The sequence below is a fragment of the Osmia lignaria genome, chromosome 6 (genome assembly GCF_051020975.1).
Source record: "Osmia lignaria lignaria isolate PbOS001 chromosome 6, iyOsmLign1, whole genome shotgun sequence".
Taxonomy (NCBI): domain Eukaryota; kingdom Metazoa; phylum Arthropoda; class Insecta; order Hymenoptera; family Megachilidae; genus Osmia; species Osmia lignaria.
Genome location: NC_135037.1, coordinates 4,197,174 through 4,218,138, shown reverse-complemented (window position 1 = coordinate 4,218,138; position 20,965 = coordinate 4,197,174). Strand labels below are relative to the sequence as shown.

Below are 20,965 nucleotides of genomic sequence, written 5' to 3'. Positions count from 1 at the left end.
GTATATATATATTTATGCTCAGACGTCCACTATTTCAAGGCGAATGCTCGCTTTTCGATGACGTATATATACGTCCTCACCTCTATCAACCGCGGGCATTTATACATATACGCACAAACTTTCACTTTTCAAATGCGTATATATACACTCTTGGAAGCGAAAGGGTTAACGCGTTCTGATTCTTTTCAAAGATCCTATTTCTTTTTCATTTTTAAGGCATCGACTGTCGCAACGAGAACAAATTCTATATTAATAGAAAAATATTATTAAGTTTAGAATACCCTTCTCTAATTTTCTGATAATTTAATTATCTGTTGTGAAATGAACGTATTAAATAGGAATGGGTTTGAAACTAATTTTTAAATTCTCGAAACTCTTGAAATTTGAAGTGTTGTTTTTAATAGAAAGTATACATATAGGTATGTCTTGTTTTACAAATTAAAGACAACGTTTTTGCACAAATCTTAATTGTTTTTTATTAATTTATTTTATACTTCAAATCGTGAAAAAATTAAAAGCTTTCGAATTCTTGAAACTTGAAATTTTTTTGGGTTTCAAGGTTTCAATGTTTCGAGGAACCCATTTCTAGTATTAAGGGATTGTGTAATATCAAATTACTTATAAGCGATAGTTTATCAGCTGTACTATTTTTCCAGCTAAATAGTATCATTGTAACATGTAACAATACCCACGAAGATTGAATGTTTCTATGAAGAGGAATTATCAGTAAGCACTGTAGAATACTTGAAATAATCATTTAAGACTTTACTTTGTAAATTCAACTTACAAAAAAATGTGTCTTATCCCTACTATCTATGTTCACCTCAGAGAACTGACTGGAAATCATTATTAATCTATTCTGTTTGTAAGACTCTGTAAAACATACATGGAAAAATCATTTCTTACGTGTAATATATTTCATATTAAGTTGAAAAATTGCAAGGTGTTGAAGGATACATTTTATTACAGTGAAATGTGTATATAGAGGAGAAAGATGAATAATTTATCAATATTTAATTGCCCAGCGACAATATATCTACAATTGTAAGTTCCGACACGATTCTGCTTCCTACACTTCAAACCGTACGACACGACGTATATATACGTCGACCATTGCTTATCGAAAACGCAGTTTCATTCACAGATCATATATTAAGAAACATAAGAAAAAAAAAGTGATGGCACAGAAAATAAAATAACAATGGCGCTGTTGCGTGCGATACCTAACTGACTGTTCTGTGCTTTTCAGGGCCCTAAACGGGAACGGACGTTTCCTGTACGGCAAGGAATCGATAGCGATGCAACCGTGGCAGGTTGTCGACGTGGAGGGTAGTCTCTACTACGCCTTCCTCCCAGCGAATCAAGGGGAGAATCTCTCCGAATTCTCCAAATCGACCGAAAAGTTGTCGGAAGAGAACAGAAACAACACCGACGACGAGAAAGATTTCATCATCCCCATCGAAGAGAAAACATCGCAGGCGGACGAGGGGTGTACGGTGAAGGTGAAAGAGGAGGATTTCGAGGAAGACATCGACGAGAAACCCGATGAGGTTTACGCCTGCAAAGAATGCAACATTTCTTTCCCCGTGATACAGATGCTGAAGCGACACCAAAGCGCTGTCCACGAGCAGGCACAGCGTTACAAGTGCAAGGTCTGCCTGAAGGTGTGTCGCAGTCTGGTCGCCTTCAAGATGCACGTCGCCTTAGAGCACAAGGAGGAAGAGGAACAGAATCCGAAGGACAACGACAGTCTGACCTACACATGCAACTTCTGCGAGTACGAGAGCACCAACAAATCCACCCTCACCTCTCACATAAGCAGAAAGCACGCTGGCAAGGCTATAGACAAACGAAGAGGCAGCTACGGGTCAAGTACAGAGCCAAAAGAGTACTCCTGTAACGAGTGCGAGTTCAAGTGCCAGAATCGTCGCAAATTGAAGGAACATCTTGAGCGCAAACACGCTTCTGAATACAAATACGACTGCGAGTATTGTGGCAAGAAATTCAAGGTCAAAGGCGACATGAGGCTACACGTGCGGTTCAAGCACAAAGAAGGACCCATTGTCTGCGACGTTTGCGGAAAGACCTGTTCGAATAGCAATTCTTTGTACGTACACCAGAAGTGGGCTCATTTCAAGCCCAAGTACGAGTGCGCCATTTGTAAGAGGCGAATGGTGACCCAGGAGAACCTGGACCAACATATTCTATTGCAACACGAACGAAGGGAAAGCTTCGTTTGCGAGGAGTGTGGTAAATCCTTCTCAGAGAATCATCGTCTGAAGCAGCACATGATGACCCATACTGGGGACAGGCCATACGACTGCCATATTTGTGGCAAAGCCTTTGCTCGGAGAACGGCTTACAGGCAACATTTACTGATCCACACTGGGAAACGGCCTTATATCTGTGATATCTGTGGCAAAACGTTCACCCAGAAACCTGGCCTCATCTGCCACAGAAAGTCGCACCCTGGTGTGCACCCACCGTTACCTGTGGTGCACATCGATCACATTCTCAGCGATTTCATGAAGAAGGATTGATCGTGAACTATTGTGTTTTATAGCTTGATGGATTATGTTGAGGGTAATTGAAAAGGTTATGTCATCCTGAAGGATTTAAGAATGGTTTTCTCTAAAAGTATAAAAGATATGGAAATAATTCTTATATGTATTTATAAAACGAGCTTTTCTCTAGAATCTGAAATTTAAAAATGTAGAGAAAGAAACAAAATGGTGACATTAGAGCTGAAATAGTGTATCCCTTCCCAGAGTTCCTAGAATTATTTCTTCCTTCTCATTTATTAATATTTTTCCTAAATCCATATGTCTTTCTTTAGCAAATTTAATGTAGGTATTTAAAACTTTGTTTTTTCTTTAGCTTTTTAGCTAAAGTCTTCTTTATTTTAAATCAAAATTGCAGTTTTGATGACTTGTGGGGCAGAAGCCACCATTTTAGCTCGCACACCACCATTTTGTTTCCTATTTTATGTTTTTAAATTTTTAATTCTAGACAAAAGTTCGCTTAATAAATACACATAAACATACATTTGGTATTTTTTATACTTAAAAAAAAATCATTCTTAAAGTTACATTTGTTTCCATCAATTGAAAGATTATTGTTTTTCTTATAATGTTGATTAATGTAAGGGAAAGAGGCATTGAAGTTTGTAACTTTATTCGTCTAACATCGTGTAATTTGTAATTACTTAACTTTTAAGTATTTGTTGCTAGTTTCTACGCGTTTTATACGTGTCATTATTGTGCTATGTTCGGTTTAAATGTTTATACGCTATGATCTTTGTAAAAAAATGAATAATTTAAGGGATGGATATAGAGATTTATGATGAAAAAAAATATGTACACCGAGAGAGATTATGGGAGTTTATTTTGTGCACAATCTTGCGACAGATATACAGGGTGCCTAGAAAATTTCATCCTGTGCATATTTTTCATGAATCCTATTGAAAAATGCTTGCTCGTAACTGTTTACAATTATTTAAAATAAAACGAGACAGATTGTGAAACCATTTAACAGATTTGTGTAATATAATGAGCAATTAAAAAGAAATTTTTATTATATTTGTTCTTTAAAAAGTAGATTAAATCATTTTTCTTACTCCATTTTTAATTTTACCAAAACTTATTTTTATTTTATATAGTGAAATACAGTGATTTAAATGGAATAGAAGAAATATCAGAAGAGTTGCAGTATTTTTATTTGCAGGTACGTATTATATTTTGGATATTTGATAAATTTTAAAGACGTGTCACGATTGATAAGATAATTTTAAATTTAACCATGATTTTATTTTTCAGGAAATTCTGTATGACTATTTTGGGAAGGTGATAGCAGCAGGGTCATCTTTAACAGTTAATCAATAATTGTGCATCCTTGGAGTGTCATAAAGAGAAATGGTTGTCTCTATAATGGGTCTTTGCCACTTGATTGCACCATCGATGATGCAGTTAAAAATACAATACATGATCTTGTTTTTTTTTCTCCAATTAATAACAAGTAAAATTCAGTATTAATATCAAATTATTTTTTATATTTTTCAACAGAAGTTGTAAAATACTACATCATCGACAATTATTTGATGTACTATTTTAATTATTACACAGAATAAAAACATAGTCTCTATTATTATTCCCCAAAAATACAATTATCAATTTTTTACCTGATCGCAATAATTTCTACTCTTCTCAACGTGATCTTTAACTTTGATTGTAAGTAATTCTGCTAATTAAACACTATCCTGTTAGAACTGTAATAAACCTGACTAATATTTCTGTTTCAGGCGGCAAGGATCTACCGATCGACTCAAAACCACGAAAAACTCTAAAGAAAAAACAAAACCATCTCGAAGAACCGTCAAAACTTTAATCACCTGTGATATCTGTCAGAAACAGTTCAAAAGAACGTATCTCTTAAAACGACACAAACAGAGGCACGAGAATCAAGCGAAGAGAGATACGACCCTTAAGGGGTCCTCCTTCATAGAATTAGCCTCTGAGAAACAAGAAGCACTCTCTTGTCTGACCTGTGATTTCAAGTGCAATAAAAGATCAACGATGATCGCACACATGAATGAAAGTCACAAGGATTCCAGCAAAAGCAGATTCACCTGTAGGGAAAAATTCGCCTGTACCATTTGTGGGCTGCTGTGTTCTAGAAAAGAAACCTTGAAATCTCATTTTGTGCGCAAACATACTCAGCGTTACCAGTTCTCCTGCGAACACTGTGGCAAGGAATTCAAGATCAAAGGTGACTTAACGACACACACCAGACTGAACCATTTGGAACCACCTGTAGTGTGCGACGTGTGTGGAAAAACGTGTAGGAATCGTCATAGTTTGTACACCCATCAGAAGTATGCCCATTACAAGGCGAAGTTTGAGTGTCCAGTTTGTCGTGCCAGATTGGTGACCAAGGAGAACCTGGACCAGCATATATTACTGCAACACGAGAAGAAAGAGAAATTTATTTGCGAAGAATGTGGCAAGACTTTCTTTGATAATCATGGTTTTAAGAAACACTTGAGAATACACACTGGCGATAAACCCTACAGGTGTACAGTGTGCGGTAAAGCTTTTAGCACTCACAGCAGTTTGAGTCAACATCTGCTGTTGCACACTGGTGAGAGAATCTACGAATGTGACGTTTGTAGTAAATCATTTGCTCAGAAGGCTGGACTGATATGCCACAGGAAGATACACTCTGGAAGCTTACCTCCTCTTCCAGTCATGCACATTGATCATCTATTGAAGGAATTCACTAAGGAGTGAAGGAAATGTTAAAAGCTGTTGTTTGTTTTATTTATAGGATTTTATCAAAGGAGATACTGTTTTTTTATTTTGAATTCTCAAGCAAGACTGTCTTTTTTATTTTGTATATTATAAGAGAAATTTATAGCGAACGATTGTTAAGATGTTTATTGAAAAAAGAAGAATTGTATTGCGTTTACATTTTATAGACTTTGTATATTAATAAGGAGAGTTGAATATACTCGAACTATTTGTAACTCTTTGTATGCTGGAAATAAAGTATTTTCCCTATCAGCAACACACGTCGATCCCTGATAGACACTTTTTCTCTGCTTTCACTTCTCAAGCATTCTTTACCACTAATACGCTATTGTAGTCTCCGAGTCAAATTGCAGCAACCCTTTAATCGTATGTGGTCGCGTGCAATTCAGGCTTTTTTTAATTAAAAGGAATTATTTCCCTAAAATCTCCCTAAAATCCAAGGCAAGTGGTGAAAGGCTCTTCTTACTGTTAGTCAGAGGAAGCCTCATTGCACCCATTTGTACACTTGGGTGCAACTTAGGCTTCCTTTAATTAAGTGGAATTATTTTCTAAGTTGAGATCTCTTTAAAATCCGAGGCGAATGGTGAAGGGCTCTTCTTACTTTTAATCAGAGAAAGCCTCATTGCACCCAACTGTACACTTGGGTGCAACTTAGGCTTCTCTTAGTTAAGAGTAAGCAGAGCCCTCCCAAAATAAAAAATAATGGCAAAAAGCTTCATCTTGATTAAGAAAAGTCTACATTGCACGAATGTGTACACTTGGCTCCTCCCTCTACCTTACCTAAGAAAAGCCTACATTGCACCCGAGTGTACACCTCGTTCGCGATCAAAACCTCTACTCTTAACTAATCTCTGTCACGTGTCTCTCTAACAGCCGCGTAACATCGTTTCCCGAGAGATGCTTCGATTGACATGACATCGTAAGATAAGAAACGAAAAACCGCTTGAAAGCTTGTCGACACCTCCGTGAAGTGCTCGTTAATAACGCTGTTGATCGATGATGTTTCAGGTACGAGCTCGATAGCTTCAACTCCCGTGGTATCTTCATTTACGACAAGGAGTCGGTCGTGATGAAGAAGTGGCAGATCCTGGAGTTCGACGGGAAACCGTACTACGCTTTTGTACCTGAAGGTGATACACCGTTGTCCGAGGATGATATACCTGAACAGATAGACGAGACAGGAAACGCGGACGAGGATAAGAGCATCGTCAAGGTCGAATGCCTCTACGACGAGGACTTGCAGTACGATTCTTTGGATGAGAAACTCTACGAAGAGAAGCAATTATTGAACTGTAGTACCGAGCAAAGGGACGACGAAGAGGATGACGTCAAACCCATCATCCTCAACGGGACCATCGATGCCGAGAATGATAAGGAAATCGGAGATTTGTACCAAGTGAAGGTCCACGGAAGCATGGTGACCATAGAGAAACTGATGTCCAACGAGGTAGACGCAAAGTCCATTGAATACCAACAGGAAGAACCAGAGCAAGAGCAAGAAGAACAGGATGAGCAAGAAGTATACAACGATCAGGAACAGTTAGAACAGATTGATCAGGTGGACCAGGATGCAGAAGATCAAGTAGAATATCTAGAAGAGGAGATCCTCGAATCAGTGAACAACCATACGTCTCCCATGAAAACTCGCAGAAAGTCGTCCAAGACCTCGGGTGGTGCTTTGAAATGCAAGGTCTGTTCGGAGATGTTCAGTTCCGCCATATCATTCAGGAAGCACGTGGCCTGGACTCACAAGAAGAAAGTATGCATACAGGAGGACGGTGCATACATCTGCGCCGTCTGCGACTACAGGACCCTGAAGAAGAGCCTCTTCGCCGCACATTTGGAAAGGAAACACGAGACCTGGTCTAGGAAGCGACCCAACAACATGCTCTTCCCTTGCGCCGCCTGCGGATTCGTCTGTCGGTCCAAGCACTCGTTGCAGTCGCACTTCATCAGGAAGCACACAGACAGATACGAGCATCAGTGTAAGTTCTGTCCTAAGAAGTTCAAGGTGAAGGGCGACCTGACGAACCACGTGCGATTCCATCATAAAGAAAAGCCGATCAACTGCGACGTCTGCGGTAAACTTTGCCAGAACAGTGGCTCCCTCTACGTCCACCAGAAATGGGCGCACTACAAACCGAAGTACGAGTGTCACATATGCAAACGACGCATGGTGACCCAAGAGAATCTTGATCAGCATCTGTTAACGCAGCACGAAAAGAGGGAGAAAATCGTGTGCGCTGAATGTGGCAAGACGTTCACCAAGAAGGATTCGTTTAAGAGGCACATGGCGGTTCACACAGGGTGCAAGCCACATTCCTGTCTCATCTGCAACAAACCGTTCGCCAGGAGGTCCCAGCTGCGCCAGCATCTGCTCATCCACACGGGCAAGAGACCTTTCGTTTGCGACATTTGCGGGAAAGCGTTCACGCAGAAACCTGGATTGATATGTCACAGGAAGACTCATCCCGGTCCCCATCCTCCGTTACCCGTCATGCCGATCGCGGACATCGTCAAGGAGTTCACCGAGGGATACGTTCAAGAGATAAACGCACGGGAGAACGAGGAGAGGATCGAAGAGGAGGCGTAGAATCGTTTGACAGTGTCGGTATTTCGAAACTGAAACATGATTACTTAATTTGTGAAACTTGGGACTAACGGGTTTCCATTTGCATATCGTTCGGAATGATGGTGGGAAAATTTCCATGAGAGTGGCGGGGTGTTAAGTTTGATCGCGGAGATTTGTGCTTCCTGAGACGAGCTGGTTCGTTGAAGAATTTATTGGAAATTGAGAAAATAGTTTTGGGATTTAGTGTAATTTGAATTAAAATCAAATAGGGTTGTTTAGAAATATGCACGTTTAACATTTATTTTGCTTTTTAAATGATACTTTTAAATTAATTAAGAAAATATTTCAGTTAATTTATGGACATTTGTATGATTATATAAATAATAAAAAGTGATGTACACTCGCGATCAAATAAGGCTTCCTTGGAGAAAATGGCAATGCCCCTTGCCCTTTCTCCTCACTCGTAGGCTCCCTGACTCCCTCCATAGGTTTCCCCATGCACCGAAATTTCTGGCCCACATTGCGGGCCTTCCTCTTTCCCGGACTCCCACCTCTCCCCACAGGAGAAGCCCCAGGAAAATTTAAATCAATGTTTACTTTATTATTCGAACTCTTCAATTATATATAATAAATTTTATGATATTTAATAATTAGAAATCATGTTTTTTTTTTTTTTTTTCTAAATCACTTTTAATATTAATATAGTCAAAATTAGGATTGTTGAGAATTCCTGATTCTCTGATATCGCCATTTTCCCTGGGAAAGGAAGCTGATTCGATTGCGAGAGTACAGATTAATATTAATATTGTTTATTTGACAGAAAAGGTATTCTTCAACAACGAGTCAGAACAACATTTTCCCACCCGTATTGTTTATCTAAAATCAGCTTGAAATGAATGAGCAACAATAAATAAAAATATAAGACAAATAGAATGATGAGAAATAATTTGTAATTGAAAGATCGAAGGCGTAATCGCGAACGATACTTATTTTTAGACGTCTCGCGTATTATTGTAAGTATACAGTTGTAAGATGTATAATATGGTAAGAAAGAATTTGTAAATTGATAATTTACGAAAGAACAAAGAGAGCATAGGATTGAATGTTTGAATTTCCCTTTTGATTTGAGATAAAAAAGAAAAAATAATATTAGAACTCAATTTGTAACAATATTATTGTTGATGAAAACTATAATTGATATTACACTATGTATATAAAAATGTTCTCCGTTGAATACTGTAAAGATCGCAGTTAAACAATATGAAATTCTTTAATATGTTGAATTAACAATTAATAAATCGATCGTGTATCATATGGAAACTTTAGTTTCTCAACAGTATTTTGATAATAACGAGCTCGTATAAAATTAATTGCTCCAGAAATGAACAATTGCTCACCCTTATATTAAACTTGTCGTAACGCTAAATTAACTATATTTATTTCGGTATAAAGTTGTTACCCATTCCGAATGAACGATCATTTCCATCTCTAACCCTTAAATGGCGTTAATCGGGTCGTTTATGACCCAAATGCAATTATAGATTAAAACTTGACACTCGAAAAATATTGGAAAAATCATATCTAACGAAATGGTATAAAATTTTGACAGTGGATTCAAAATTAAGTTCACAAAAACTTGAAATTGTAAATGATATTTTCGATTAGGAAAGTCTGCCATTTGAGAATTAACACTTTAATGGCTGCTGTCATGTTTTTATTATTTTAAACATTTTACCCTACGGTTTTTTTATTATATCAGATAATAATTGTATTAGGTGTACAAGTTAATTTCGTAGTTTTAGTTTTACACTTTCTTAATTACTATTTTAAATTTGAATATTTTCGTGGCGCGAAATATAATAACAATAACGATTACTTCAATATTGGAGTTACCATGACTTTATAAAAATAAATTAACAATTTTGAAATACATATTAAATGAAGCTTTTGGATTTAATTTTATCAACAATCAAAGGAACGTAAAATTACAAAATTTATAGATTACAATATATTATTTTAGCATTTTCAGTCGAATAATTAATATTAAACTCTACAAGTAAAATATTATAAATAATTGGAAGAACCCAAAATTACAAAAATTATCAATTTCACAAAATCCTCAGCCATCAAAGTGTTAATAATATTTCAACCACATTGTATAAAAAAAATTCGTAAATATCTTGATAAAAAAAGCGAGCATGGAGAACAATTGTTACCATCTTGTATCATAAAATTGTTCGATGAAATAATTTAAGTACGAGTTCATTGATACGTACACATTGTGATATATCTCGATGATACTTATTCTCTTTGCGAGCTAGTCCTCCTAAGAATGACTATAACATTAACGTAAGACGATTCCCTATAAAAAAACAAACAGATAAATAATCTCCTTACCTTGTTGCTAGTAATTTTCGAAGGGACTAGTTGTTAAATCCTTGAGCGGAGGAAGAAAAGAAAAAGCGCGCCTACGATCGCTATTTTTCTAAAATCGACAAAACCTTAGTCTAATACTTTCGTAAAGGCACGTACACGCTGTGTATAGCTTTGAGTTTGAAATAAATATTTTTACTGAGCCTGATCGTTTCAACTATCCTCCAAAAATAAAAATTTGCAAAAAGGAAAACTCTTGGTATTATTGTTTGTTTAAGTTTCATAAGAATAATAAAAAAATTTCGTTGAAATCGCTGAAGAATTAACGCAAGATAAGTATAATTGTATAAAAAATTATAAACAATAGGGACAATAATAATTGATCAATTTCATACGTTTCCAGGATACGACTGTTATGGATTGTTTCGAAAAACGAGAAGGTATGATAACACACAGGTATTAGAATTTTTCAAATTTCATTTCTTTTCAATTAATCTTCTAGGTTGGGTCATTTTGACCCATAATCAAAACGTAATTATACAGAAAATTGAAAATATTTTACTTTTTGCATAAACTTCTATTTCTGCAGCTGGGTCAAAATGACTCCGCAATGGTCGCGCAAGGATTAAAGTGACACCGTACTTTTAAGTCTTCAGCAGGTCCAAAAGCGACCCATTCCAATTAAATAAGATTCTCCAGAATCAATTTACAACCTTCGATAACGTAATGCAATCAATTTTCTGTTTTAGGATCCTGGATCCTCTGAGCGAAGAGTTCAAGTCCGATTCTCAAATCTCAACGATAGATTTCTCCGAAAGTTTCACAAATTGGATCGACAAAGAGAATTTCGAAGTGTCCTCGATCCAAGAAGAAACTAATCCGAAGAGAATCCATGAAACAGATTACAAAATATCTCTCCCCTTCCCCAATCAAAAAATCAAAGAAAAAGTTCATTTCGAATGCGACCACTGTCGTCGCAAGTTCCTGAAGAAGAGCAACTTAACGGAGCACCTGAAGAAGCACAGACACAGGTGTCCCGATTGCCCAAGAACCTTCAGACTCCGTCGGTATCTAGCCTCCCACGTGGAGAAGATTCATCGACGCCAAGTGTACGACTGCAGTGTCTGCGAGTATAAAAGCAACAACAAAGGGACCCTGAAGAACCACTACATAAGATTGCACACGAGTAGCTATAACTTCTCCTGCGACGTTTGTGGTAAGCAGTTCAAGATCAAGAAAGCTCTGAACCACCATGTGAAGCAGAACCATAGCGACTCGCCTCCCATCGTTTGCGACGTGTGTGGACACTTCAGCAAGAACCTTCATGCGTTGAAGGCGCACATGAAATACAGGCACTATAAGCCAGAGTTCATTTGTAGGATTTGTAGAAGAGGTATGACCACTCAGGAGAACCTCGAGCAACATTTAACGTGGCACGAGACTAGGGAGAAGGTCCTCTGCCCTACTTGCGGGAAGAGGTTTCGTGGAAGAGATCTGGATTCTCATATGAGGGTGCACACAGGGGTTAAACCTTTTCCTTGTCCCGTTTGCGGGAAGTCTTTCAGGAGGCAGACTGCTCAGGAGCAGCATGTACTTATTCATACAGGGAAGAGACCGTACGTCTGTGACATATGTGGACAGGCTTTCGCGCAGAAACCTGGGCTTATCTGTCATAGGAAGAGACATCCTGGTCCTCTGCCTCCGCTTCCTGTCGTGTCGATCAAGAATATTGTTACGGAGTTCACTAAGGAGTATACTATGAAGAATACTATGATTAAGATTGAATGAGTTGATTGGGTTTGGTACAAGGGTCATTCGGTAATTAGGGTAATTAAGGAAGTTTTAATGAATCCTTATGGAATTAAGGATTTAATTAAATAGGTGTACTACCTATCTTATAATTAGTTAAAATGTCCTATTTATTATTTTTCAGTTTTTAAGGTAATTTGAAGTATTTGGAGTTAAAAGAAATTTTATAACTTCTATTCTTGTCTTACTTCTGTATCCATGAACGAAATTTTCGAATTCATTTTAAAATTAAAATTAATAGAAAATTATTGGATGACCCTTTGGTGCTGCTTCGAGATAAAGGAAGGGCTGTGAGTGTAAAGGTACATAAAATGGATCTTTTTAAATCTGAATGAGTAATAATTTGAGTATTGGTTCAGCTTTTTTATAAGTGTATTTTGTAGTGAAGTTGGTAGGAAGGAGTTAAGTGTATTGAATAATTGTATTTTAGAGTATTTAGTTTTGCAGTCTTCCAATTTTGTATAAAATTCTTTATGATCTCTCTCAACTCATCATCAATCACGAATGCATGAATTTTTGTAAGATTTTATTGTATTGCAGCTTTTTTTAATAAAAAAAAAATGTAGTTAAATTTAACATTGTAAAATGCGAAATAATAAGCAAAGCATTTTTATAATAACCGTGATTTATTTGTAAAATTATATTCAGCTTGGAAAATGGTATTAAAAAAGTAAGTATAGAAAAACTATGAATCCCCATTTTCAAAATTACTAACCATTTAGTAATTTTACAAGCAATTGAGAAAAATTATGATTTTGAAAAATTACTGTACTGTACTTTCAATAACCTAGTACCATCAAATTAAAACTTTAACTCCTGTAATTATAATAATTTAAAAAAATTATCTCTATTTAAAAAACTGTTGTCTTTATTTAAGACCATAGCATTCTTAAATGACTGTGAATGGTCCATCTACTAATGAACCTCCAAGTAAGTACCCTCTTCATCTACCCATGCATCCCTTAATACACTTATCTATCAAAATTTAACCAAAGTCTCGTTCAATCTGTTTTAGTTTCTTTGAATGGGACCACTTTAACGAAGAAGACACCTTTACCGCTGAAGAGGACAGCATACAAGAACCATCCAGCATAAAAATTGTGCAGGTCTACAGCTTACAATCAATAATAAAGGAATCACCAAACAAGCTGGAAAATACAAAGACTCAATATAAAAGAAACTATTCAGAAGTCATCACCGACATAGAAAAGCCAGAGAAGAATAAAATTCCTCGACGAAGATTTGAATGCAATTATTGCAGTCAACAATTTGACCGAAAATGCTTAATAGAAAGCCACATGAAAGACCACAAACACCAATGCAGTTACTGCACTGCGACCTTTAAATTTATTCAACAATTGAAGCAGCATTGCAACCAAATACATGGTTGCAAGTCGTTTCCATGCACTGTGTGTGGGTATAAAAGCAATAGGAAATGGAGACTGAAGGACCATTTCATTCGTAAACACACCGGTAATTTTCCGTATTCCTGTTCAAGTTGTGAGAAGCAGTACAAATTCATGGCTGATTTATATCGGCATACAATTGTGGTGCACAACGGTGTTCCTCCACTGAGATGCATCATATGTAATCGTACTTCCAGAAGTCTTCCTGCCCTGAAGGCACATATGAAACATAAACATTATAAAACTGCCTACGTGTGCAACATATGTAAACGTTGCATGACGAGCGAGAGGAACCTGGCACTGCATTTGCAGTGGCATAAAAGGAGAGAAAAAGCAACGTGTCCTACTTGTGGAAAGATACTCAAACATAAATGGAATTTGGTTGCTCATCTGAGGCTTCATCAGGGTATCAAGCCCTATTCTTGCCCACTTTGTAATAAAACTTTCTCAAAAAAGGCGTCTATGCAACAGCATGTACTGATTCATACTGGAAAGAAAGTATATTCCTGTGGTATATGTGGAAGTACGTTTGCTCAGCAGTCAGGGCTACGTGCACACAGGAAGAAACATCCTGGTCCTCTACCACCGATTCCTGTTGTGGCCGTTAAGAACATTGTTTCTGAATTCATTCAAGGTTTGACTGATACCAATTTGAAGAAGAATGATTAGTGACTGCGGTGTGCAATTTTTATTGATCTTCTTAGGGCTTGAATCATTGAAGATTGCTGGTTGTAAATTGTGAATTTTTTGTTTGTTAGTTTGATTATTTAAAATCGCATCCACCACTTAGTTGGATTATTAGCGACTCCTTCTAATTTGAAGTTGATATGTATGCTGCCAATTTATGTTATATTTTAGACCTCTTGTTTTTATATAAAATTGACGATGTTAGATCTTTGACTATAGAAGAAAATTATAAAATTGACGATGATTTTAAATCTTTGATTAATGAAGAATTCATAAATTAAAAGTGATAACCAGCCATTTTATGTACTTAGTCATTTTCATCAAACTTCAAATTGATGTGATCTAACAGAATGTTATTTTATTATATTTTTATCTCATCAAATTATATTAAATTTTTATATTACGAAATCGACTATTTGTATCGAAATTTAAATAGAAGTTTAGAAAAGGTCGATTAAATTGTTAAAATCTAGAATGTAATTTATATTAACAAATTTTGTACAGATTATACATATACGTTGATTATAGGCTTGAATTATATACCTGTAAAAGTTTCTACAAAAAAAGAATATAACGTTACACAGCCAAGCATGAAATACGTAAGCAATTTTTCAAACACAAAACACAATGTTAAAAAATTTTACATTTACTTACTACATTTCTTTTACATTTAAATTTAGTTTATAGCAATGAAAAATTTCTTTTAATAAGTTGAATGATAATATGGTCATTAGAATCATTATTTTTTAATTAAATCTTTTAATCTCCTATTTGGAACTACTGGTGCAATTTTATTGGTATTCAAAATATTATTTTCTTTTTCAATTTTAGCACGCTTCAAATGTGCTACGTCACGTCCTTTGTGATTAATGATTTAATCCACGCATGCGCAATCCACAATGTAGATGTAATCTACGCATGCGCAACTCAAAGTAGATTAATTCACGCATGCGCAGTCCACAATTTTCTCATATTCTCGATGCGCTTATCAGATTCTTCATCAAAAATAATCTTTATAGCCGAAAATTGAACTTGTTATTTCTATATAAGGGGAGAATGATATACAATTACAATCCCTCTTCAGTCAAAAGCTCAGTCAGATATTAAGATTTCGAAATGTTTTGACTCGCGTATTGATACTACTATGGAGCGTACTAGGAGTTCGGTTTGACCGCGCTTGTTTGATATTTTGATGGTCTGTACTATATTTTCATTACACAATTATAATTTGGAAATTGTAATTTTACAGCTGATACCAGAGAAATTATCCAAATATAATTTATCAGTAAATTATGTTTAGATATAAAAGAGTGCATAGAATTAGGTTTTAAATATGTGCTTCATTTTCATCCCTGAAAGTAACTCATCATGAGATGAGGGTAGGTATATCTCAATTCTTATCACTTCAAGAATATTAATAATATACTTGCAAATCAACTTCTTACAAATTTTGAGAATTGTAAACAATTCTATTCTTTTCATTTCTTAATGAACTGACCAAATGAAAATTGTTTATTAGTAATAAACATTTACGAGTGTTGTATGAGTAGTATAATTGTGCCAGTTGTATAATCGCTATAAAATTCAGAATCTCCATTGGAGTGATAAGATCACATACCACCATAAAGATACATTTCCAAAACTATAATCAATCTCTGTTATTCCAAAGTACTTCATCAGAATCTCTATTTCAGGTCACGAAGAGTAGCATCACGCGCGATTCACGAATGCATCAAATGCGGAGCTTGTTTTTGTCACACGAGAAAGCTAGTGGAACATCTGAAGAACCTCCATGGCATCGACAGAGCGTTCAGCTGTGACGAATGCGGTAAAACCTTCAGAAGTCCCATGAACATCGCCCGCCATAAGCTAATACACATGGGTTCAAAAAGATTCGCCTGTGACCTGTGTGACTATAAATCAAACCAGAAATCAAATTTGGAAAGTCATCGACGTCGACACACAAAGGATTACGCTTTCAAATGCGACCAATGTAACAAAGGATTTTTCTTAAGAACAGAATACTTGGAACACGTGAACGTTCATACCAGAAAACAATTGTATCACTGCGAACATTGCGGTAAATCATATCCTTATAAAAGGAACCTGATGACCCACCTCAGGACCCAACACGCTTATATCACACCCGTTCAATCTTTCAGTGATAACTTGAAACATGTATGCAACATTTGTCTAGAGAGTTTTGCAAGAAAATTATCGTTGAAGAAGCATCTGAAGCAGCGACACGGGTTACAAGAGAAAAAGAATCATTTGTGTGATCTATGTGGGGCAGTCTTGTCTTCGAAGAGGAGGTTAATGGTCCACAGACGAGGGCACACCAACGAAAAGGTCGCCAAGTGTGATTTATGCGATAAAACGTTTTCTAGTAAGGAGAATCTTGGTATTCACCGACGTGTACACACCGGTGAAAAACCTCACGCGTGTAATCAGTGCGGCAGGAGGTTCACACAACGGACGTCTTTGATCTTGCATCTTAGGTACCATTCGGGAGAGAGACCGTATCAATGCGTTGATTGTGGCAAGGGATTCGTTTCCGGCAGTTTTCTGAAGAAACATCGTAAAGTGCATGAGGATACTACGAGGAATGTTGTGATGGGTGGTAATAAATGATGACTTGAAATGGATCCTTGTATTTTATTAGGTGTTACACATATTTGAACATTGATACAGAGATAGCAAGCTGCATATGATCTGAATTTATAAAATCAGTATGTATTCTGTTTGAAATCTTTCAGGCGTGTGTTATGTCATTTTTGATATTGTACATAACGTATACCTTAAGTAGTGACACAATTAGGAAAAGGGTAATATTATGTTAAAGATATGTAGGTTGAAATAAGAAAAGATGCTAGCTTTGTTTTTAAGAAAATTTATTTAAGATATTTTTTAATACTATCTAAAATGATTTGATAACATAATGGTGACATAAAGTACCACTTAGGCTCAGCGCCGGATTAAGGAGAGATCTAAGAGGGGGCAACAGATCCCAGCCCCACTTTCAGGGGGCCCCGTTTTAAACCTTCTATTATTTATATTTATGTAAAAAAGTTTTGAATCAAATTTATCCACCAAATTTATCCCCTGAAGGTCCGATAGCTCCGGGCCCCAGAAACCTTAATCCGGTCTTACTTAAAGTACATCAATTTGAAGTTTAGGATGAAAATGACTACATAAACGTTTACACAAATTGTGAAAGTAATCACAAAATGCTTTGTGTAAATGTATTTTTGTCAATGAAGGTTCCCTAATTCTAGCCACTGGACCAACAAACAAGACGAGATTGCAGACTGCGAAGATTTCCAAATTAAAAACGAAGACGTTCTTCTAGATCCAGGGCAGAAGTGAGTTTCTACTTTAGTTTAGTCAATATTCCATTTTATTTTTAATAAATACAAAGATCTCGATATTTCCCAGTCTTTCATTTCCAAATTTAAATTGAAATTTCTCCAGTATTTCAAAAGTATAAAATAAATATTATCATCTTGAATTAACGTGATTTTTAAAATTAAATTTTCAGATTTGAGGGAAACGAGAAGATCTGTGATCTTTGCCAAGAAAAATTCCACTTTGTGACGAGATTAGTGGCCCACTTGAGGATCGTTCACGGTATCCATAGACCCTTTAAATGTGTCAGCTGTGACAAGACATATCCTCAGCAATTCATGCTAAACGCTCATGTGAAAAAATCCCACACACCAAAAACAATACCCTGTACGCAATGCAGTTTCATGGGGGTGAATACCATCGATGTGGAGAGACATACGAAGCGACACCATAGCGAGGTTAAATTCACCTGCGAGATTTGCAGTGAGAATTTTACTGATAAGGATTCTTTGGTGACGCATACAACGATGCACAATTTCATGCAGTTTCAACAGTGCAACGCTTGCGGTAGCACCTTTGATGACGTGTACAGGTATTATTACATTGATTTATTAAATACTTTTTATTAGCAAGAGTGCACAGCTTTCAGAATATTAATTTATAAAAATTAATAATTCTTATTTTTTTTTCAATAAGAGAAAAATTCAAGCCTAAAATTTTTAAGATAAAGTTACAATTAATTGTTTATATTTGCATTGAATGTAAAGTTCAGTATAGGTTTATCAACCGAGGGGGTCCTCGAAGATTTGGTAGTCCCGTCCCCAGAAATCTTAATCTGCCCCTGCTAATATGCACCATAACTTTTTACTCGCTTCACAAAATTCAGCAGATCCTCTTATAAATTATCTTAATCCAAATTTTTATGACATCATAATATCGATGCAGTTTGAAGGAACACAATCGCCTGTACCATTACGACCCCACGGTATCCATACAAGAGAAGCTGGAAGATGGGGATCAGCAGGGGTCCGAGCACAAATGCGACGTTTGTGGGAAGGTTTACAAATATAAATCAGTATTAAAACAGCACAAGGTGAAAGCACACGGTGATACTCCTAATTATGAAAGACGTCGGTATTTATGCGCTCTTTGCGGCAAGGAACTGAAAACCGCCAAGGGATTGGAGATTCACAATCGTTCGCACACAGGTGAAAAACCATATACTTGTGAAGTGTGTGGAAAGTGCTTCGCCTGTGAAACGTTATTAAGGACTCACAATGTGACACACACGGGGGAGAGAAAGTATTCGTGTGATCAGTGTGGTAAAGCATTCACACAGAGGTCCACGTTGGTGGTCCACAAACGTTATCACACAGGTGAACGACCGTATGTTTGCACACAGTGTAGCAAAGGCTTTGTGACTAGGACAGTTCTGAATACTCATATGAAATCCTGCCGCTGATGTAATTTTTGAAAATGTGAATATTTTTAAGGTGAGCTATTTTAGAATGGGATTTGATTTTTGTTTTGTAATAACAAATCACATTTTTAATACAAATTTCGTACTAAATGAATCCCACTTGTGGGATAGTAAAATTTTAATTTAGGTTCCAAATGGAGGATATATTTCTGATTCTCTTTGACCATTTAAAAATTCAAATAATAAATAATTAACTCTCGTTCTCATTTTTTAAATGCAGCAGTGTAATTAGCTAGGGTTAATTTTAGCCTGCTTAATCATTATAGGAATCTTAAATTCAATTTTCAAAATATTTTTAATTCATATTAATTATAATAATTACAAATTAATACAATGGGATTTCTAATTTTTTAGCACAGAATTATCTTGTGGCATAGAATTTATTTATTTTTATTTTTGTTCGAAAAGCATAAAAACCTGAAAGTTTGATATTGAAATACCCTCGTAAATTACGACCTTTGAGGTACTTTTACAAAAAACCCTCGTGAAATTGGAGCAACCCTTAGAGATATAATCGCTATCCACCTGAGATGGATTAAGCGCTAAAGCGTCAGGATCGATCGCGTTTAATGAAGGCAACTTTTATCGCAAGTTCTATTAAAAGAACTTCGTGTCATATTAAATATAATTTCTCAATATTTTCTTCATTGAAATATTGCAACTAACAATAAGATGAAAGACATTGAAAATGGTATTGATCTTTCCAAAAATACCATTTCTTTTTTTAAACAAATTGTTTTAATTTTTCTTTAATGATTTTATTTTAAGCGTGCAGAGGTAACTTTTGCAACTTCTGCGATCTTAAAGCCGTCCTTGACAATAGTATTAAGGTACATTCTAAATTTAATTACAGGTATAAAAGTGTCCCTGTGCTATTTTATAAACGTAGCAGCGCCGGATCAAGGGGTGGTCTAAGGGGCGCCCCCTTCTAAGCTTTCCATTTATTATGTCAGAAAATATTGAAAGCAAATTTTTTACGATTAAATGCTATTTAATTTAATTTAAAATAAATTTGAATTTTTAAACCAAGCCCTCGAACGTTTGATAGCTCCGGGCCTCAAAAACCTTGATCCGTTCCTGAATAGTAGAATGCAGAATTTAGTGTGATTTTAGAATATTGTCGTTTAATCGATCGTGGGTCAATAATTTCAATTGGATTCTTACAAAGGATCTCCGGTGTATTTAATATTAAAAAATGAAACATCGAATCATGCGTAAACGCATTGACTTACGGTCGATTAATCAAAAGTTTCGTTAAAAAGCTTTCATGATGTAACGTGATAAATTTAACATCACATTTCTACCTATTTATACACATTTTTTTATACTTTTTATATACTGTTTACAATATTCTCGAGGAAAAGATGTTGGAAGATTTATGTCTTCAAGAAATCAACGAAAACAATCTTTACTGTGTTCTATCAAACACAATGTCGCGAGAAATCACTTTTGAATCGTTTTTAGATATTTTTAGAAATTCTTACTGCCAGTCTTTCTTACGATTTTGTATTTATTATTAAAGAAACAGTCTTCGATTATTCGATTGTCAACGATTTTATACTAAATAAAAGAATGATTTCATTATATTATAAATTTATTATACTCAACCAATCAGCGTTTGAGACTTCTTGTGATTGGTGAACGGCAAGTAGTGGGGAGCCACAGGTCTATATATACGGGGCCTACTGCGCTGCGTCATCATTTCCCTCGGGACCGTCCGCGAGGAAGGTCGGAGGTCCGGGGTGGGGGAACAGCCTCCGGGGAGTATCTGAAACCCCGGAACGCGGCAACCCGACCATGTTCGGTACTATACACATTGAGAAAATATATTGTCCCAATAATGAATGAATGGGTAATGATTTAAAAAAATTAATTTTACAAAACCTTATGCCTTATATAATTACAAAAAAAGAACCAAATCAATTCACTTTAGAAATTTTATTTTATCTCAGTGTAAAGTGTATACAAACAAATTCATCGAGTTACA

General features: G+C 35.9%; 2 protein-coding genes across 3 annotated transcripts in view; both read left to right on the top strand.

Annotated features, from left to right (window-relative positions):
- Window positions 1–8,556, top strand: part of LOC117601729 (uncharacterized) — a 45,404-nt gene extending 36,848 nt beyond the window's left edge. The window contains exon 5 of one of the 2 annotated variants that reach the window (XM_076688693.1): window positions 6,315–8,556. In XM_076688693.1, the coding sequence (XP_076544808.1) occupies window positions 6,315–7,899 (1,585 nt within the window). In that variant the 3' untranslated portion in view covers window positions 7,900–8,556. Of the gene's footprint in view, window positions 1–1,249; window positions 3,571–6,314 lie in introns of those variants that run through there. The other variant, XM_034318873.2, reaches the window with a different exon arrangement.
- Window positions 8,557–16,031: 7,475 nt separating this feature from the next.
- Window positions 16,032–20,962, top strand: LOC143305365 (uncharacterized). The gene is made up of 5 exons (XM_076688596.1): window positions 16,032–16,692; window positions 16,746–16,773; window positions 17,429–17,515; window positions 17,692–18,090; window positions 18,444–20,962. The coding sequence occupies exons 1-5, from the start codon at window positions 16,032–16,034 to the stop codon at window positions 18,958–18,960; spliced, it is 1,692 nt and encodes a 563-aa protein (XP_076544711.1). The 3' UTR covers window positions 18,961–20,962.
- The last annotated feature ends 3 nt before the right edge of the window (window positions 20,963–20,965 follow it).

Excerpts from the sequence above, each read along its gene's own strand:
- LOC143305365 (XM_076688596.1), top strand. The coding sequence starts at position 16,032 with ATGGGTTCAAAAAGATTCGCCTGTGACCTGTGTGACTATAAATCAAAC. Across the intron at positions 16,774-17,428 it reads GAGGAATGTTGTGATGGGTG|CCACTGGACCAACAAACAAG; the intron begins GTAATAAATGAT and ends CCCTAATTCTAG. Across the intron at positions 17,516-17,691 it reads CTTCTAGATCCAGGGCAGAA|ATTTGAGGGAAACGAGAAGA; the intron begins GTGAGTTTCTAC and ends TTAAATTTTCAG.